General features: G+C 46.2%; 1 protein-coding gene across 8 annotated transcripts in view; it reads right to left on the bottom strand.

The window, feature by feature from the left end:
* The window catches only part of LOC138947709 (histone-lysine N-methyltransferase 2C-like), a 168752-nt gene that overhangs the window by 84125 nt on the left and 63730 nt on the right, over positions 1-20897 (bottom strand). For all 8 annotated transcript variants that reach the window (XR_011449765.1, XM_070319248.1, XM_070319250.1 and 5 more), the window contains 7 exons: positions 14135-14248; positions 12002-12174; positions 11313-11568; positions 9108-9306; positions 2013-2223; positions 1057-1620; positions 163-439 (listed from right to left, as the gene is read on the bottom strand). Coding sequence is in view for 7 of the 8 variants with exons in the window: in XM_070319248.1 (XP_070175349.1) it covers positions 163-439; positions 1057-1620; positions 2013-2223; positions 9108-9306; positions 11313-11568; positions 12002-12174; positions 14135-14248 (1794 nt within the window). In the remaining variant the exon portion in view is untranslated. The remainder of the gene's footprint in view (positions 1-162; positions 440-1056; positions 1621-2012; positions 2224-9107; positions 9307-11312; positions 11569-12001; positions 12175-14134; positions 14249-20897) is intronic.

Here is a 20897-nt window from a genome sequence, read left to right on the forward strand (position 1 = left end):
CCATCCCCATCTTCAAAGAGCAATGCAACTTCATCATTATTTTCTTGTTCCCTGTTTTGAAGAGCAACTTGAACCATTAGTATCTGATCGAAAACATTATTTTGACTTTTGACTCTGATAATGATATCAAACCAAGAAGAAAAGAAACCAAAAGAAACTTACCTGGAAATCTCTGCATCATCTGCTGTAGAGCATGGTTTGTCAACCTCTGTTCACCCAGCTCCACCCCGTCCCCACCCAGGTCCTGGCCAGGCATAAAGGGACGTGGCCCCTGGGGACGCATGGCATGCTGGGTAGCGGCTGATTGGCCGTACAGGATGCTGCTGGGGGTGGGGGTGAGGGTGCCCCCTCGGGGAGGCGGGCCTAGCGCGCCCAGCGGCTGACTGTAACTACCCTGGTTGTACTGGTTGGTAGGGGTGATGGTCGCTCTGGAGGCAAGCTGGTGGGGAAAACAACACAAAGGCGTCAATAAAACATACGATACATCCACATTGACAAAAACTCATGTGTACCCAACAATTTTACAGAGTGTGACAGACTTGAACAATGCTACATCGTAACGATAGATTTCTGCCAGAGAGAAACCTGGCTGACCTAAAACTGCTGTACCTCTGCCCGTGGACATCTATTTATCTTGTCAAGATCAAGAGCAAGATCAAAAGAGAGACAGACAGACAGAGACAGACAGACAGAGACAGACATACAGAGACAGACAGATAGATAGTATCAGACAGGCAGAGACAGAAACACGGATGACATTTTCATGCAAAGAGGAGAGAAAAGCCACCAGATAAAACGGCACATTGTCAAAATGTGTTGCACAGGACAACATTCTACGACAGTGAAACCCCCCGTTTCAGTCTTCCTCCTTTTTAAGACCTTGCTTTTTCAGCTTTTCTGTTCAGACTGTCTGTAAATTTACCTCAATTTCAAGTCTTCCTCCTTTTTAAGACCTGATAGTCTCAGAATTTTATAGGTCTTAAAATTTCCACTGTACCTCAAATATTTAATGAAAAGGCACACCAAAGCAGTTCAGAAACTTCAAAGAGCTCTCACCATCTGTGGTGGTGGTTGTGGATGTGGTAAATGCTGCAATGGCCCTGGTTGTGACGTCACCAACTGCCCCACACTCACCGGCATGGTGAACGGTGACATTGTGCGCGAGGGGCCCTGAATGGCGTACGGTGACTGCGGTGCAGACACTGACGCTCCAAACGGTGACTGCGCCGAGGAGATGGGCGGGCTGAACGGTGACTGACCTGACCCGTGCTGCGAGAACGGTGACATCTGACCCCCGGGAGTGAGAGGCTGGCTGTGTGGTGACACCGAGTGACGACCGCTGATCACCTGGCTGTATGGTGACTGGATCCCCGGCGTGCGTGGTGACGGCTGACCGCTGCGCGGTGAATGAGTGATCTTGGGCGACGGTAGCCCTGAAGGACCCGGAACGGCCTGTGGAGACATCTGCTGGCCCCCTGGGCCCTGACCGGGCATACCCTGTGTGAAGGGTGGTCGCTGTAGCATGGACTGGATGGTGCCTGACAGCATGGAGGGGTCGGTGCCTGCCATCTTACCGCCTTCTCCTACTTGGTCTGGCCGCGTTGCGATCGGCTTCGTACCCTGTGGGAAGTGAACAGTAGCTTGTGTAAATATCCTTCCTGAAGGTGTCACTTTTTCTATATTGTAAGTGTGACACCGAAAACCTTCAGTCTTGATCAGTTTTATACACTGTAGCATGGACTGACTATTCTATCCTGACTACAACAGACATACACAGACTGAAGGACACATACCCAGACTGGCTCTTCTCACACACACATACATAGCCAGCCATACACAAAACCTTTTTCCCTAACACACACACACACACACACACACACACACACACACACACACACACACACACACACACACACACACACACACACATACACACATACATACACTCACACATTCAAACACACACATACACCCGAAACCCCCCCTCCCCCCACACACAGACAGATTCTCACCTGCAAGAGGGCTGCAATGTGGCTGACACCAGACTTATCGTCCTTGTCACCCTCCCCTGTCTGTGTGCTAGCCTTGCCGTTGTCCTCAATCTGATGCTGACGTCGCTGGCTGAACTGCAAGAACTGCGACTGGAAGTCTTTGGTCTTGCTGTCGCCCTCTGACCCCTCTCCGTCGGGGTCACCGTCTGCCTTCACTGCTCCCTCCACCGCACTGTGCACACACAATGTGAATAGTCATCAGCCTTGGTGTTCAATAAAAGATATGGAACAAGACTGTATGTGTGACGACGAGAATCCAAAATTTTAATAATAAATTTTCATTTAATTAATATACTTACCCAACTCACATATAGCAATTAACTCTAGTTTAGTGCTGGTAACGCTGTACGCGTTCCCCTTGGTAACAAGGGAGACCACCCTAAAAAAGAGTGATCCATCCCATAATATCAGACCGATGTCCGGTCCAACATCCGTATGCGTGCGCATACGCCGCCATTTGTATCATTCGAACGAAGCCCAACTCACTACTTTTTTAGAACCCAATACCACCACAGCGGGGAGGCGGGAGGGTTTAAACGATGTGAGTTGGGTAAGTATATTAATTAAATGAAAATTTATTATTAAAATTTTGGATTAAATTACATATTATTACCCAACTCACATATAGCAGATTGCTACTATAGGTGGTGGGTACATAGCGAAATTATGATATTAGAACCTGTCCTGCGACTACCATAACAGGTAACGCGGAACTGCCGTCCTGTATCAAGACGTCTCTGAGGTAGAAGTTAATAAAAACCTCCTCAGACCGCCAGTAAGCCGACTCCAGAACTTCAGCCCAAAACAAGGCCCGACCGGAGGACTGCCAAAGAGGAGGCCCATGCCCTTGCCTCATACGTTCTAGCTATAGTGAAAGGCAAAACTGCCCTAACGTCTCCAGACTGTGTTTGTCAACAGGTAAACCCCCGTGTGATCAACATGGATACTCACTTGGTTAAAGTCCCTTTTGCAATATCCTTACACCCGCTGTGTTAAGTGATATCATAAAACCTTCCGACTTTCTGACCAATGCCGAGTCCGTGACAGGTACCTTCTGAGCGTCCTCACGGGACAGACAACCACATCAAGCTCCCCAGGAGCAAGAAACCAGTGTAGCAGTCCATCTAGGTAAGGTTGACTACCAAACGTCATACCTCTACCAGAGTAGATAGACCTACTTCCCTCCTAAAATCAGTGTTTAACGCCGTTTTCAACCGTTCAAGGTTAAATCACGACGGAGAAGAAGATAAAGCAAAAGCCCTTTGATTCAATGATCTAACAAGATCCGTGAAAGTCAGAAAAATCTTTGAAACTCAAAAAGTTAAACTGGCTAAACGTGACTCAAAAGAAGCCAACTTCTTGCTTCAAGAATTGAAAAGCAAATGGAAGCTGGTTGACCCCATTTATCGCTTAAATGCCGAGGTTAAATCACGACAGAGAAGAAAGATAAGGCAAGCGACCTTTAGATACAAAGAACTAACAAGCTCCGTGCGAGTCAGAAAAATCTTCGAAAACCGAAAAGTTTAATTGGCTAAACGTAACTCTAAAGAAGCCAAACTCTTACTTCATGAATAGAAAGCGTAATTCGAAGCTTGTTTCCCCATTTTCCGCTTAACTGCCGGAAAACTTAAAAGAAACCCACAAGTCATAGATCTATCTTCCTTAACTCATTCGAGGCGCAGCTAAATTTCCCCTGTGTTCCCTGCCAACGCGCGATTTAGAGCCATTTTGAAAAAAATATTAAAAATCAACAACACAAGATAACCTTACATACCTTATGTTTTTGCAAAGTTTGAAACTTACTCTTTTAGAAAATATATGAAACATTTGAAAGTACATACCTTTTGTTGTCTTCATATCCACGCAAAATATCCAATTTGAAGCAAAACAAAAAAACTTTCTACGTCATGGGTTCATCATACACAATGTCATGATCGACACTTGCATTGCCCGAATCATCACCCAAATGATCGTCCATTGGCACAAAATCGTCACCAGAATCTAAAATATCATCTCCACTATCATCATCACTGAGGTCAAGATCAGAACCGTACTGAATAACACGTTCTAGCACTCTTTTCAAGTTACTACGTCTCAGCAGAACGATCCGCCATCTTGGAAAAGTCAAAACACGTGGGTCGCACACCGTCAACAAAATTTTTATTAATCCCAACAATTTAAGGGAAGGAACTGTTTACAGTGAATGGTACCACTGTAGACAGATAGAAGTTCATTGCAGGGGTTGTTTCCCTTGGTCAGCAGGACCGTTTACACCGTTAAAAATTCGTGATATCCGTCGGAACTCAAGTGCCGGCACGCAGCCAACGCTAAACACAGATGTCGGAATTCCAGTTCCGACGCGCCTCGAATGAGTTAAAAAAGGCTGTGTTTATTCAAAATAGCCAGAAAGCACGCTTACTCCCACTTCTGAGCAGCTACTAGAGTAAGCTTGGCCGTTTCCCGTGTTAAACAGCCAGGCTAGCTGTTAAAAAGGGTTAAAGCAAAGCTGCACCGAGCCGTACCAATGTGACAAGAATCTCATAAAGTCTTAAAATAAGACATGGAAGACAAAAGGGAAACCCAAAAAGGAAGGTGGATAGCCACCTGCAATACACGGAACGACGAGAAGAAAATAAGCACTTTGAAGCACGCCAGTCAAGTGGCAAGTGAACAAAACACCAAACAACCCCTATAAAGACTCTGAACCAAATCCAGAGTTGAGGCGGAAGCCCCTGAGTATCTCAAGGATACCCCTACAGTAGACATCCGTGTAAATCGAATGTGAGAAACCAAAAATGCCTTCTTGCCAGCCTTAAGAGGTCTGGACACCAAGGCTGCAAAGACCCGTCTGTGAGACCGAAAGGGTCGCCGAACAGCTCTATAAAAGAGCCCTGTGAAAGCGAGGGTGTCAAGCCAAAGCTAAAAAAGACAACAGCCAGCCTGAAGCTTTTCGTTTAGAAACAAAAAACCGCCAAGGCCTGCCTAACGCTTTCCCTTTTACCATGAGCTTCTCTTAGAAGAAAAAACCCCGCGTGCATAGCAGCGGATTCGAAGAGATAACTTTCAAACGAGAAAGAGATTAAAGTCACGCCAAAAGAACAAAACTTTAAAGGCAGAGGCTTACTCCTAGGTAAAAGACGGCAAAGCAACATCCTTTGTATCTGCGTCCTGTAGGACCACAAAGATAGCCATTCAGAACGTAACCGCCCAGGCGAGAGAAAATAAAAACAAGTACAAAAGAGCCCATCAAAAAGAAAAGATGAGACAATCTACCCGAGCTAGGAGATCTTGATCTTACAGACAGTTTCTCCTTGCTATCAAAAACCCGATGGATGTTTGCCAAACCCGAGGGCGGTTCCGTAGAACGCAAAAAGAGAACCTAAGTTCCTAGGCTTGGAGTTAACCGAAGCCTACAGAAAGCGCTCCGTGAGTGACACGCTACTTGAGCGTGCAACACAAGCTAAAGCACCCTCGCCGCAGGCATAAAGTCAAGCGTTGTCCACCAAGGAAGAGCCAAGTGGTGACAAAGAAGACTCGCTTGTGAAAACTTCCACAAGCACAAAGGATCCCGACGGAGGATCTAAGGGCTTGACACTCAAAGATTCTCCTAGGAAAGCTCAAAACAACTACGAACTGCCGCGACCAGCGACACAAGTGAAGTAAGAGCCTCCCCCCTGTTCAAAAGCATTATAATGATCATCGAAATGATGAGACCCAGTCACCCATCCCGATAAGGCGAAACTTGCCAACATCGGAAAAGTTTCGAAAAAAACCAAACAATTTCAACGCCAGAACTCCATGACCAGATCTCCATCCACCTGTCCCATGCCAGCTGGAAGACTGGAAGGGGAAGTGGATACAGCCTGTATAACAGCAAAGGAACCGCAGTAACGGAACCGGAAGCCAAAAGCTGAAAAGTGCCGACTACCAACGCAGTGTTAACGGTAGAAGGCTGTCCCATCCTGTAACCGGAAGACGCAGCCGCAAAAGCGGAAGCGAAACCGGCCGTGGATTAGTAAACATGAGAACCAACCGGTTGTATAGAAACACACCGGAAGATTCCATAGAACCTCGACCCAATACAGCTGCGAGCGCCACTGCCCTTGCTAACTTGAAATGGAACCTGAATTCAGTGCTAATCGTTAATGCGGAAGCACCTACATCTGAACAGCCGTCAAGCACAACCGTGCAATCCGGAAGCTGCCTTCCTGTTTGACCTAAATTATCCAACAAGGAACCAGCCTTACTGCTCGCTTCCTGCCCCCCGGGAGGAAGCGGAAGTCAAAACTACAAGACATATGCCATCTTCAGGGCAATGAACGACGATTCCCGGCCTCGGAAGTGAACTTACTGTTCCTCCGAACTCCGGAAGTCGTCGAACAAAGGCAGGGGTGGACGAGGCAAAAAAAAATTCCTCAGCCACTCCTTCCTGTCAAGTCCTAAATGCCGTTTACCACTGCGCACAACACTGCGCTGGACACCTTGAACGGCAAGTTAAGCTGGGTGACATCCACCACCGTGGACACCTCTCCACACATCACCTTCCTACTCGGTAACAAAGTTAGGAAGGTGACCCCCAGAGAGCTCGCATGGCCAATCCAAGAATCACCCAGCCCAACAACTTCCTGCCCCCAGGGCGGAAGCTTACGTTGCCCAGCCACGAAAATGCGTGCTACATTCCTCGGGCGAACGTACACCACTTTCACCGGAGAACCCGGCTACACGTGGCCATATGCCAACTCCAGGGCAATGGACAACGATCTCCGAAAGCTGAAGAGAACATCCTGTTCCTCCGAACTTCCAGAAGTCGGAACCGGAAAGAGGTGGAGTCAGTTACGCCCTGCTCTCAACCACCCCTTCCGGTCAAAACTTAAATGCCGTTTTCCGCCGACCACGTCACTGCGCTGGACAACTTGAACGGCAAGTTAAGCTGGGTGTCGTCCATCCCATGGACGCACCCTCGTTAACCTTCCTGCTCGCCATCGTAGTCAGGTAGGTGACCCCAGAATGACACCCATGGTCAGCCCCAGAGTCACCAAAAACTTAAATGCCATTTCCGTTAGCCCACGTCACTGCGCTGGACAACTAAATCGGCAAGAAAGCTGGGTGTCGCTAGCCTTCCTGCTCGCCATCGAGTCAGGTAGGCCACCGCGGCCTATTCAGTCACACCGCCCTGCTGGAAACCAGACGCAGGAGGTTGACCTACAGACGGACACCCGCGGTCCGTCTCTCGAGGCTGGGAATCCTCTACCACTGAGGCATCCCCGTCATCCGCCCTACCCTCCGACTCGAGATCAAGCTCAGAGCCAGGAGGCAGAACATCAGACAGTTTATCGTCGGCAGAACCGACCACTTCCTGCCCCCTGGGCGGAAGAGGACTAAAACGGTCCCCGATATTCTCATTAAGAGACGTACGGAGGCGTTCGTCCTTTCGCTGCTCATAAGAACTCTCACGGCCTCCAACGCACGAGAGAGCCCCCTGAGCTCGCACACCGGCAAGCGGTGTAGACATACCTTGTACTGGTGTCACATCGGGAGAGACACCAAGTCGGTACCCCCATCCTGCGAAGCATGGACATCCGCCCGAGTCACAGTCGCCGAAGGCTTAGCGGAAGTCGAAGCCGGAACTGCAGGCGACCGCCGGATCTTGGCTAAGGAAAGAAAACATCAGAAACACCCGACGGAAGCGCACACAATTCCTCCCGAGTGGAAGAAAATCCAGACGCTAGTGACGAAAACTTGAGAGCTCAGCGTCAACAATAAAGAAGCAACGTCGGCTGGCGCTAACCCAGGGCAGCCAGGCGAAACAGAAGCAGAAGAAGCTACACCAGAACGACTACTCTTGTCAGAAAGTAAACAAGTCTGACCGGAAGATTGTTTGTACGTCTGCTAACACGGGAGACTTAACAGAAGTTGCTCAGAGACACAGACGCGGACTCCCTGCGCCCTTATCTCTCCTTGAGCTTCCTTTCGGAGGCGTAACGTCAGCTACCTGCCTCGAACTAGGCTTCCGTTTAGCGCTATCAACAAGCGCAGCCTCCGCCATAGCAAACAACTCACGAAAAATTTCACAGAAAACAATTTCAGAAAAATTTCACAAGTACAAACGAGCGACGAAAACGTCGCTAAAGTTACAACAAAAACGGAAAGATCTCACCACACAGCATAGGTACAGGTGTAAAGTAAGGCGGCGACCAAGGGGAGAAGCCAAAGCAAAAGACTCTGGCGAAAAGCTGAAGACAGCAGGAGCGTACATCAGGAGCGTCCTACCCAGTTGAACCGCTGAGAGAGAATGATACAAATGGCGGCGTATGCGCACGCATACGGATGTTGGACCGGACATCGGTCTGATATTATGGGATGGATCACTCTTTTTTAGGGTGGTCTCCCTTGTTACCAAGGGGAACGCGTACAGCGTTACCAGCACTAAACTAGAGTTAATTGCTATATGTGAGTTGGGTAATAATATGTAATTTAATGAGAGAATAACTTTGCGTGTCCAAGTCTCTGGCGAGTACATTTTTATCGTTGTTATTCAAAGTGTTTTTTGTTTTAAATTCTACTGAATTTTTCTTTTGAGTCTTGTGAGAGAAAGAAAAGCTACAGATTTTTTAAACCATGCAAAATTGGCAAGGGGTCAACATGGCCTTGATAAGCTTGCATTCTTTTGACTTTCTCTCCTCCTGAATGATAGGCATCCAGAAAATATCATGCAATAGCACCTTTCCATTTTAATACTGCCTGGTGCAAATCATTCATTCCTCAACAAAAACATAACCTGGGATGCTACCAGTTTTAATCTCAAAGGACAACTTAACTGATTTGTAAGGAAACTGAATATAAAATGAAAGAAAAAGTACCAGTAAAAACTAAAAGGCCCATAATGACTTGCTATTCAAAGCATCATTTTCATTTATCTCAATATCCAAGTCATAACTTGATCCTCAATAACATCTGGGAGAGGAAGGAAGGGGTAGGGGTTGTTCACAAGGGCGCAAGTCAGACACGTTCAAGCAGTCTCTGTGGCTCTCTGAGGTATTCCATTTCCCAGCTCACCTTTCCAAAGCCTTTTTGTCATCACTCTTGCTGTCATCGTCATCTTTCTTATCCTCGCCCTCTCCTTCTCCCTCGCCGGACGATGCCTTGGGGTCATCCATGAGGTCAAGAGAGTCGATGAGGTTGGGGTCATCAAGGTCAAGTTCAGGGTCAGCGTACTTGAGAATGTCAAAGGTCCCGTCGGCGCCTGAAATCAGTTCTGTTGCAATAGTCTCACAATTACAGCACCATCTGATAAAGCAAGCAAGCAAGCAAACAATGTACTGAGGCAACATCAAACGCCAGTACCACATCATCAAAATAAAACATTACGCTCTTAAATGTAAAATCATCAGTGGTTTATATATGCAGTAGCTGCTGCTTTGAAGCAATTCTGGATAATTCTATCTTTCAGAGAAAGATGTTTTATATCTTATATTTTCTTTATATCTCGTGCTGTAAGGAATGAGCTTAATAAATATATTATTATTTTTATCATTATTAAGAGGTGCTTCTTTATTTCAAGCATTTTTCCTACTGAAACTTCAGGGTATTAGATATCATCCTCATGCAACTGAAAGGTTACAATTATGCAGCAGTGCCTGTGCCCATATATGGAGCAAAAAAATGAAGGCAGCAAGAACAAAGTGCTTTAAAAACAGAAAAGTAAATCACAGCATAGCATTCGTTGTAAGCAAATAATAACAACTTTAAGCACTTTAAGAAAAACTAAGAGAGAAAGAAGAAAGAGAGATAACACAGACAGGGTGGTAAGAGGAACGACACATAACAGAAGAAAAGGTAAGGCCAAAAACAAAAAATTGTTTGTTTTTGGTCACCCGACCGACCCTAAATTTCAGCGCCGACCCTAAACTTTTTTTTCCAAACTCAAAATTGTTTTTTATTTTTTTGGTGGTAAAGGACAGGGTGAGAAAATGAACAACAAAAACGTGTGAAAACGAAAGTCCGCTGACGATTTGTAAATGTGTTGAGTGTCTTGTCTCTATGTATAGTGAATCCAGTCTCTTTGCGCGATTTTTAAAGTTAGTTTTATTGGTCTACATTTGGGGTAAAAAAAAAAAAAATAAATAAAAAATCCCGACCTACCGACCCTATTTTTTTTAGCCATGTTACCAGAAACAGACCATTTTTTTTTTTTTGGCCTAAGGTAATATCATTTTCAGGGTTCCTGCAGGGCAGAGCTGATACAATTCAATGAGTTTTCAAGGACATTTCCAGGACCAAATAAATGCTTTTCAAGGACATGATTTTCCCCAAATTAATGCAAAGCGCCAAGTTTACCTTCAGTTTTTCAAGTCTGCAAACTATTAGTCATTCCGTAGTTGTTTCCCTTGCCAACTTCCGGGAAGGGAGGCAACTACGGGTGACTAGTAATAGTTAGTTCGTCTGCTTTCGTTTTCACTCGATCTTTTATTCTCCCAAAATGTGTGTACTGTATTTGACGAAAAAAAAGGGGGTTGCATTTTTTTTTTAAATAAGACAAGCTGCTGACGAAATGTATAGGCAACAATTTGGAAAAATCAAGTACTTTTCAATGACTATTTAACAAAACTCTATTTTCAAGCACTTTTCAAGGCCTGGAAAAGGTTTTCCAATTTTCAAGGAGTTTTCCAGGGTTCAAGGACTCTGTACGAACCCTGCATTTTGTTTTGCGAGGTTCCCCCTTGGAAAATCAGGTTGCTTTCTCCCTGGGAAAAGAGAGCTGCCATACAGCACAGCACTACCACTCTTTTTCATGCATGCTTTTGTTGGTGTTTTCAAAGCCCCGAGACTTTCCTTGTGAACTTGGGATCTTTATTGTGTGCATGAATGCATAAGGGGGGTGTTCGAACGACGTAGATCGTCTGCACAAAATTGACTCTGGGAATTAAATCCCTGGTCAAACCAAGGTTTGAACATGGCAGATAGCGACAAACTGGTTTTAAAGCCAGCGTTTTACTGACTGAGCTAAAAACCTCAGACGGGAGAAGTGGAGAAATGGACAGAGACAGAGAAAGTACAGCATGAGTTTGGGAAAAGAGTGCCAGAGACAGGTCCACATTCTATCACATCGACTTATACAACTCCCAAAGGCTCCCAACTTACTCAGGGACCCAAGAAGTGAGAAGTGGAGTAATGGACGGAGACAGAAAGGACGGAGCAGGTTAGGGAACAGAGTGACAAGAGACAGGACCACATTCCATCACACAGCCTTCTACGACTCACTAAGCAAATCATCGTCTTCAGGCTTGTCGTCCTCGGAAGATATGGACGGCTTCAGATCCTTGTCCACGGGAAGCAAGGAGTCTGCACCCTCGGCTCCCGTCCGGTCCTGCGACCCTCCAGCCTCCCCAGGCCCCTCCTCCCCCTGCTTGGTTGGGGGTTGGACCATGAGCTGTGCTCGATGGCTTTCCAGCTGGCGGAACACTTCGTCCTCCTGGGCCTGGCTGTGGTGCAGATCTGGCATCATGGCCGACACGCCCTGTAACACAAGCTGGGGCCGTGAGAGAAGGTCAACACAAATCAATCATTATAAAAACACAAAAATACCCAGCATTCATCCCCCCTGAAAACACAAAATGGGGGAGGGGGTCATACATGTACAAGCCCACTTTATGAAAAGGATTGAGAGGAAGCCAACACAAGTCAATAAAATATGAATCATAATACATGCCCAGCATGCACACCCCCCCCCCCCCCCCCCTTGAAAGTATGAGTATGGTTGCCGAAAGTGGTAGGGGAGGAAGGGGGGGGGGGGGGGGGGGGAGGGTGGAGGCCATACTAGTTAAAGCCCACTTTTGCAAACACAAAAAGAATAAAAGCTTGTGGGAGTAGCTTGGAAAATTGTAAATTCACCCGCAAGATCTCATGTCTGATTCCTCACTTAAATCCTCTAAAGAAACCTAGACACCTACCTGCTGTTGCGACTGTTGAAAAGCGTTTGCTGGGGGCCGTTGCATCCCTGGTGGCATCATGCCGGGCATGCCAAGTGGGCCCGGCGATCGCTGCAGCTGCTGCTGGGGGTGTGGGAAGCGCATGATTCCGCTCTCACCATGGGGGCCACGTGGGCTGAACCCATCTGCTGCTTCTGGAACAGGATAAGTTTTCATTTAGTCCTGTGAGGCTACCCTCATGGAAATTCAGGCTGCCTTTTCATTGGGGAAAGCGAGCTGCCATACAGTCTACCGCGCTACACATGTTTCTTGTTTCCCTGCATGCGTGTCTTCATGCAATGCTCCGGGGGAGTACAGTAAGGATCATGAAAATTTATAATAATTTTCTTATTTATTTATACTTACCAACACAATGTTATTTTGCATATAACCCCTTAACTACCGAAAGAAAAACGAAAGTGAAACTAGAGTTATACCCCAGAGTGACCGCCCTTACCGGATGTAGCTAGTAGCGCTTGGCGCCAAAGCTGAGTCATCCGATCACGCGGGCGCGTCACCTTCACTTCACCCTTTTTCGCTGACGTGTTAACACCGTCTGCGTTTTTGTTCTGACATACCGATTGGATTTAATTCGTCTGTGGTTGTTATATGCCTCTGTCGTGTTGCTTCTTCTTGGAATAAAAATAAAACAGAAGAAGAAGTACATTGTGCGGTTGTGCCACGGTTCCTTTCCGTCGTGCTGTTTGTGATTACCGTGGTGTTTTGGGTTTTTCCCGAGCGACCGGTCGACTTCAGTGCAGGGAAGTAAAAACATTTTCTTTTTCTGCTTATTGACTCAGAGTCTTCGTCTGCTTTTCAGCTCGATTTCCCTTCTCTCTCTCTCACGTTATTTCTCTAGGTTCCCGCAAGAAAGAACTTATAAAACATGTCCGGTACGGACCAGAACAGGGACACAACGGTGAAGTTACCCTCATGGAATGCGTGTCTTTATGCAATGCTCCGGGGGAGTACAGTAAGGATAGTAAGTTTTCATTTAGTCCTGTGAAGTTATCCTCATGGAATGCGTGTCTTTATGCAATGCTCCGGGGGAGTACAGTAAGGATAGTAAGTTTTCATTTAGTCCTGTGAAGTTACCCTCATGGAATGCGTGTCTTTATGCAATGCTCCGGGGGAGTACAGTAAGGATAGTAAGTTTTCATTTAGTCCTGTGAAGTTACCCTCATGGAATGCGTGTCTTTATGCAATGCTCCGGGGGAGTATAGTAAGGATAGTAAGTTTTCATTTAGTCCTGTGAAGTTACCCTCATGGAATGCGTGTCTTTATGCAATGCTCCGGGGGAGTACAGTAAGGATAGTAAGTTTTCATTTAGTCCTGTGAAGTTACCCTCATGGAATGCGTGTCTTTATGCAATGCTCCGGGGGAGTACAGTAAGGATAGTAAGTTTTCATTTAGTCCTGTGAAGTTACCCTCATGGAATGCGTGTCTTTATGCAATGCTCCGGGGGAGTACAGTAAGGATAGTAAGTTTCCATTTAGTCCTGTGAAGTTACCCTCATGGAATGCGTGTCTTTATGCAATGCTCCGGGGGAGTATAGTAAGGATAGTAAGTTTTCATTTAGTCCTGTGAAGTTATCCTCATGGAAATTGGGGCTGCTTTCTCACTGGGGAAAGCGAGCTGCCATACAGGACGGCGCGACCCACTTTAACCAATTTTGCCCTGCATGCGTCTATTCATGTTTCCAAGACCCGAGACTTTCGCTGTGAGACAGCACAATTAGTATCATTTTCCTGTTTCAGTGATCAACATGACATTGTGTTTCAATAATTGCCGAAGTATTACATTCATTCTGTATATGATATTTGACCGTTTTTGAAAATATAGAATCAACATGACATTGTGTTTCCATACATTGCCGAAGTATTACATTCATTCTGTATATGATATTTTGCAGGGTTTTTTGAAGTATAGAACAATGTACTGTACTGGCACTGTATTCAACATTAAATCTTTCAAACTGAAAGACGCACAGACACATGATTATTTTTTTTAAGCACTTTCCTGGAAAAAAAGTTGGTTTTGTTGGATAAACACACACCAAAATTTTAGTTACCAGAAGAATAACAGAAAAAAACAGTAGAATGACAGAAGGCCAACCTTGTGAAAAGTGTTGAGGGTTAGGAGGTCGCACCATGCGTGGGTCCATGGGCCAACGTTCAGGCGGCATGCCTGGCTGACCTGGTCGCATGTCTCGGAATCCTGGTATTGCACCTGTGGCAATCAGAATCGAAAATTTTAGTAGTAAATTTTCATTTGATTAATATACTTACCCAACTCACATATAGCAATTTACTTCAGTCTAGTGCTAGAACGTTGTATCGCATCACCTTGGTAACAAGGGAGGCAACTCTAAAAAAAGAGCTATGTTGACCCATAAACAGGACAAAGTCACGTGACTTCCTGACCTTGCCGCCATATTGTAATCATTCGCACGAAGGCGCAGAAAAACTTCCCTCTTTTTTTTAGAACAACCCCTCTAGCGGGGAAGGTGGGAGGGAATTAACTATGTGAGTTGGGTAAGTATATTAATCAAATGAAAATTTACTACTAAAATTTTCGATTAAATTACATAACTTAACCGAACTCACATATAGCAGATTGCTAATGAAGGCGGTGGGATGCTCAATCTATGAGCTAGGCAATAATTTGCCCTGCTGCTACCATTGCCGGTAGCGCATTAGAACCGTACTGTTGCACGCTGGAAAAGTCACGCAGGTAAAGGTTGATAGAGAGCTCCTACGATCTCCAGTAGGCGGAGTCAAGGACTTCAGAATATCCTACCGATTTTAGCACCAACGTAGATATGTCCTTAATCTACCCTTGTGCTCAAAGACGATAAGAGTAGTTTTGTTTTTGATCATAAACCCCTTGTATAAGACAGGAAGGAGCATAGTGATATAACTGGTCAGATTCATAATAATGGGTCGCCTATGGCGAGAATCCTATAAAGAGGAAAACAATAAAACCATCGGAGATGGTTGTCCTAGCTTCTGATGCCTGACTAAGAAGTCTGGCCGGAAGCAGAGTGAGGTAGAGAGCCTCTATTGAAACCTACATCTCCCTGTAAGCCAAAGAGTGTGTGAATCTCGCTACCTCTGCGCGCTGCAGCTAGGAGTAAAAGGGAGAACGTTTCGCACGTAATGTTTATGAAGGCTAGCAGAATGTAGCGGTTCAAAATCTGTGGAGCATAGAAACTCCGATACCAAAAGACTCGAACTTGTCTTGCTGTGATCTTTTGTATTGAACCCTATCTAGCATATGGTCTCTCTGTGAAAAGAGACCTGTCATCTTATAATGCGAGCTAAACAAGTCACACTGACAAGATTAGGGAGAAGCATAGCCTAATTCACGTAAGGCCTAGAAGTAGGCCCACGTTCTATCTCGCACAGTCTGGACGGAGCCCAAAGGAGAACTGTCCAAGATACAAAAACACTCCCCCCCCCCCCCCCCTCCCTCTTTCCCTTTCAGCCTTAGGCCCCCAAAAAAAAATTGTCTGTTTCTGGTCACCCGACCGACCCTAAATTTCAGCGCCGACCCTAAACTTTTTTTTTCCAAACTCAAAAAATTTTCCCATTTGTCCAAGCTCAAGATGTAAGATGTCTCAAGTCTTCTTTTCTGTTTCATCATGGAAATATCAGACCAAGTAAACAAAGAAAAACATGTCATACTCTTTCAGTCTTTGTCACAGATTTGTAAATGTGTTGAGTGTCTTGTCTCTATGTATAGTGAATCCAGTCTCTTTGCGCGATTTTTAAAGTTAGTTTTATTGGTCTACATTTGGGGGGGGGGGAAAAAAAAAAGAAAAAAAAAAATTCCCTACCTACCTACCCTATTTTTTTTAGCCATGTTACCAGAAACAGACAATTTTTTTTTTTGGCCTTATCTCAAAAGGCAAATGAGTGAGGAGGAAGGACCCGTTTGCGAGAGTGTGACAGAATGTCACTGGTGTTTTCAAAGAAAAGGCTGAAGTTCTGAGAGGAAATCAAGCACCAGAGAAGACAACCGTTGTCCTCAATGGCTAAGGGAGTGGTATCAGTGAGAGCTAAATACCCATGTCCCTACACGCTGGCTTGAAATACAGAGGGCGAACTTCTGTAAACCGGACATGTAGCCCTCGCGGGAGCGAAGTACTGCTGAATTTTAGTGTGAGTAAACGGCAGTACGATAGCTGAAGCCGTAAGGCCGCAGCTTGAAAGTTAGAAAGAATGCCTGACAGGCCCATATTCAAAACGGTCACCCATCCCGGTAGTAACCGAGACAGATGCTGCTTAACCTCGGTGGTCGGAACGAGACCGTGTTGCGGCCTTTTGCTGAAAAACGAGAAAGACTATGCCGAGGCTGCAAAGATGAGGGTATATTTTCCCTTTTGCAAAATCAGGAGTGAAACGTCGGGAGTATTGAAAACCTGATTGCGTGCTAGTTCTATGTTAACCCAGTCCGCAATTGGGAAAGACACGTGAGGGTATCAGTAACCTGATCCGCTCTCAAACCATGCTCCTATCGCTCCCCGTCCCGAGAGAGGGGTGCGTGAGCATCTTTTAAATTTTCAGTTTCCCGATGACCGTAACGCTAGAGGCATTACATGGAGTTAGTTCTGAAGCCTTGAGAAAAAATCCTCAAGGTAAGAGAACTGGCCTAGGGATAGAGAAAGCCTCTATAATACCAAGGTTTCTTTAACTAGTAATTCAAGTGCTAGAAACCTAAAGTTGGGTAACCGCTGAGGGAAAGGTAAGTTGCACACTCCCTCTGCCCTTTGTGCGAAATTGGCTCAGCCTAAATTGCCGCTTAGAAAAGTGTGCAGAAAGACCTGAGAAAGTATCCAAAGCTGAATCCCTGAACCGGAGTGCCGTGATTCAGCCTTCAGAGGAAAAGAGGGGTAGGCGTGGTAAAGCCGGAAGCCTATACCATACTGTGACAAGTGTGACGTCACTTCGATGGCTTAGCCAAGAAGGCTTGAGAATCTAACAGGGCGAACAAAAGCGTACTATACTGCGATGTAGGAGAAAACTCCTAACACATTGCAAATTGAAGAAAAATCCAGGGGCCACTGCAGGGAAGGCTACAAAAATAGTGTCGCTTGTTAACTCGCGGGAGAAAAAGGCCCTGAGGGGCGTAATGCCGAAGTCGAAATCACTGAACCACAAGGAATGTGATTCTATTTATTACTGGCAAAAACATAAATGTTCACTATCTTTTGCGAATGGGGAACAAAAAACAAAACCAACGCGAAAAGCTTCTGTGCCAAGACTAAGGTTCGCCACATGATGGAGTCCTTAGTTCTTTTCGTAAGCTCTTAAAACGAATAGCTGAAACTATGGAAGTTTATGCAAGTCCGTTGTGTTGCCCAGCGAAAGTCGCTGACAGGAGCCGCTACCGCAAGGGGTAGGACTCGCCGGAAAAGTTCCGTCTGAGAAGTAACGGACAGTGGCTCAGTGATCCTAAAGATTTTTGAGTCAGAACGTGCACCAGTAAGTTGGACATGTTCTGGCGAGCTGTCGGAAAACCAAAGCTTATGACTCGTATGAGAAAGCGAGCGATTCCGTAAACCGTAAAAGCTGAGTTTGCTTTAATAGCTTGACCTGTTTTTCGCCGCTTAGGCGAAAAATTAGTGGCCTTAGCAGCTTCATCCGAGAAGGCGGAAAGAAGAGGTATGCAGCTTCATAGATGGGCGTACATACCGCAAAGCTGCCTAAGCCAGAGGGTCTAACCCTATGTGTGTGCTTGCTTAGCTTCATTATCTTGCCTAATCTGAGGCAGAATGTGGCAAGCTGAAGCAGTTCCCAGTTTCTTGCCAGAAGATGGGGAGGAATGCAACGTAGCGTAGACGTGCAAAAACTACCCTGGTGAACACAAAAGCAAAGAGTGCCGAAGTAGATCGGCCTCTTACTTGTACCTTGAGCCAAGCGAACGGCTGACCAAGCAAGCAACCTTCTGTGAAAGGAGAAGACTAAAGTGACTCAAAGGTGACTTGGATCCTAGACCTAGAGAGAAAGAAGACCCTGCGCGCGTGCACGGAATGTGCAAAGAGAAGCGCTGGGAGGCTCAGCTGCTCAGCTGCTCAGCAGACTTTAGCCAAAGTGGCTAGCAGCGTCATGACATCCGTCTCCCCCGCGTCACGACGACTCGAAGTTGACAAGAGCAGAGGAGATGGAGCGTGAGAGAGATCTTTGCAAAGTTTCCGAAAGAGAGGATAACTTGAAAAGGTCATGCTTATTCCCTCAGAGACAAGAGAGAGGCTCAGTATAAGGTACAGCTCTGTTCTACTGTAGCCGTCTTCCCTAAGCGTAACCAGTTCTGTTGTGCACGGAAAAGCAGCATGCGGTAGGGCAAGTGTCGATGAGGTAATAAAAGTGGCTGTTGAAGTGAACCTCTGGCAGGTCCCTGAGAGAGAGGAGTGAGATGCTTCACATGAGCAAACCACAGTTTGACTAAGTCCGACACCGTACTGTAAGCTGCCAAAAGCGGCACTGTGTCAGTCGGTGAGTTGACTTGCCATAGGTTGAGCTCAGAAACTTGGCCATATAAGAGACAACGGAGATTCGCAGATCCAAAAGGAACGCGTTTCTCCCGAACTGAGCGGAAGTCAACCAAAGCTGAAGGTGGTGGTACGGACAAGTTGCCGAAGCAACCACCCCTTCCTCAATGTACAGCAAAACTACTTCGCTGCCTATGCGAAGCATGGGTAAACTCGGATAGTAGCCGAAAAACTGGTGTCTTCTTCCTGATCAGAAGCACCGTAATCCGAACCGTAGTCCTGCACATCCGTCCTGAAGCTTTACCGGAAGACACCCGTAATGGGGAGCTGTAATAGTCACCGGAAGTTGGTATCTTCTTCGTCTTGAGCGGAAGCACCGAACTCCGAATCATAGTCCCGCACTTCCGTGCAACCCGGAAGTACACCACCGCCATGGCTGTGATAGCCAGGCGAAGCGTCGACCGGAAACGAAGACACCCGAGGGATTTTATACCCAAGCGGTGCCCCCCTAGGGACTGCTTCCTGCCCCCCGGGCGGAAGCGGGGAATGCCGTGTCGATCCGGCCCCGTGCAATGCGAAGGCTGCCGACGGTAGCAAATCCCCTGTTCGATCCAAGACCGAACGCGTATCTGGGCTCCTACCCTGTACCAGCCTCCTGCGCGAGCGGAACGGCGTAGCCAGGAGATCGGAACTTTCACTCCTTGCCCGACCATCAGGTGGAGCTACTTCCTCCAGGATACGCCCTTCGCGTTGGCCGGAGAACCCAGCTACTGACGAAGGATAAATACCTTGAACATAGTCAGGCCGAACACCAACCGAGGCCTGAGTACGCAGAAGAGAGACTCCGTCGCCCGCATCGAATGCAGCATGCACATCGGCCGACGTCACTGTAGCCGAGGGAGGGACACGCACCCTGGCCAGGGAACGCGTATCGCCGACACCCAGAGGTAAAGACAAAAATTCTGCCCTAGTCGACGAAAGCTCTGCTAAAAGGGAGGAACCTGAGCGCTCAAAGAGCGGAGAAAAACGGAAACATCTTGTTTATCACTGACAGAGCTAGAACCGGAAGCAACCGGTACAGATTCTGAAGGCAGAATCGACATGGAGGGAGATTTAGGCATGTCAATCTTAACATCAAAAGACTTTGGATGAAGGGTCTAACACCTTCACAACAGCTTGACTAGAAGAGCCCTTCGACTTACGAGAAGGCTTCTTAACAGGAGAAGGCTCTGTCACTTGCTTAGAACTTTCTTCTTACCGCTATCCGACATGGCGGACGAAAGCGTGTAAAAAAATTTTAAGTGCAGAACCAACCTAAGTCAAGCAAAAACGACAAAAATATGCAAAAATGCTCACCCCAAACACAAAGTAAAAGAAGAGAGACGTGTAAGATAACCAAGGTGAAGTCTGACCCAAGAAAAAGTCAGACCAAAGGCTGAAAAGCCTAAGCGAAGCAAAACACATCCGTAGCCACGGAGCGCTGAGTAGAGAATGATTACAATATGGCGGCAAGGTCAGGAAGTCACGTGACTTTGTCCTGTTTATGTGTCAAGGTAGCTCTTTTCTTTTAGAGTTTGTTTGTTTGTTTATTTGTTGCTTAACGTCCAGCCGACTACGCAGAGCCATATCAGGACGAGGAAGGGGGGGGATGAAGGGGGCCACTTGTCAAGCGATTCCTGTTTACAAATGCACTAACCCATTACTTGTGTCCCAGCAGGCTTTAGTAAAACTAAATTAATACCTACTGGAAGATTACCAGTTTCCAGTATGTTAAAATAGGCTTAACCTATCTACTGCTGGACTTACATCAGAACACTAACAGATTAAACTATACATGAATCGCGAGACAAGCGGCAAGAGAAGAGATTTTTGGAAAAAATACAGGTGAATGAGCAAGAAGGCAGAAAAAAGAAAAGAATTCATGAAGAAAAAGAGAGCATGACAGGAAAGAGGAACCAAAAATCTACCTAACAGCAAACTAGAAAGCTCCTGCGGTTCCAAAAACAGGAGGGGCCTTTAATTTCATAACCGCAGTGCCCCACTGCGGGATCTTTTAGAGTTGCCTCCCTTGTTACCAAGGTGATGCGAAACAGCGTTCTAGCACTAGACTGAAGTAAATTGCTATATATGTGAGTTGGGTTAAGATATGTAATTTAATCACAGTTATGTTGAGTGTACCATCATGCAAACAAAATGATCTGGGGGCTATCAAACTCAGTGTAAAATTTGTGAAAAAATCTGTTTCATGACCAGTGAACGACACATCCTTGCCAACCTTCCACCTGAAGCAAAACACGAGCCCCATATTTTATGTTTTATGTTAACTTACCAGATCATTCATCTGACCCCTGGACTGTCATCCCTCCAATTGTTTTGACATGTAGG

The sequence above is a fragment of the Littorina saxatilis genome, linkage group LG14 (genome assembly GCF_037325665.1).
Source record: "Littorina saxatilis isolate snail1 linkage group LG14, US_GU_Lsax_2.0, whole genome shotgun sequence".
Lineage (NCBI taxonomy): Eukaryota > Metazoa > Mollusca > Gastropoda > Littorinimorpha > Littorinidae > Littorina > Littorina saxatilis.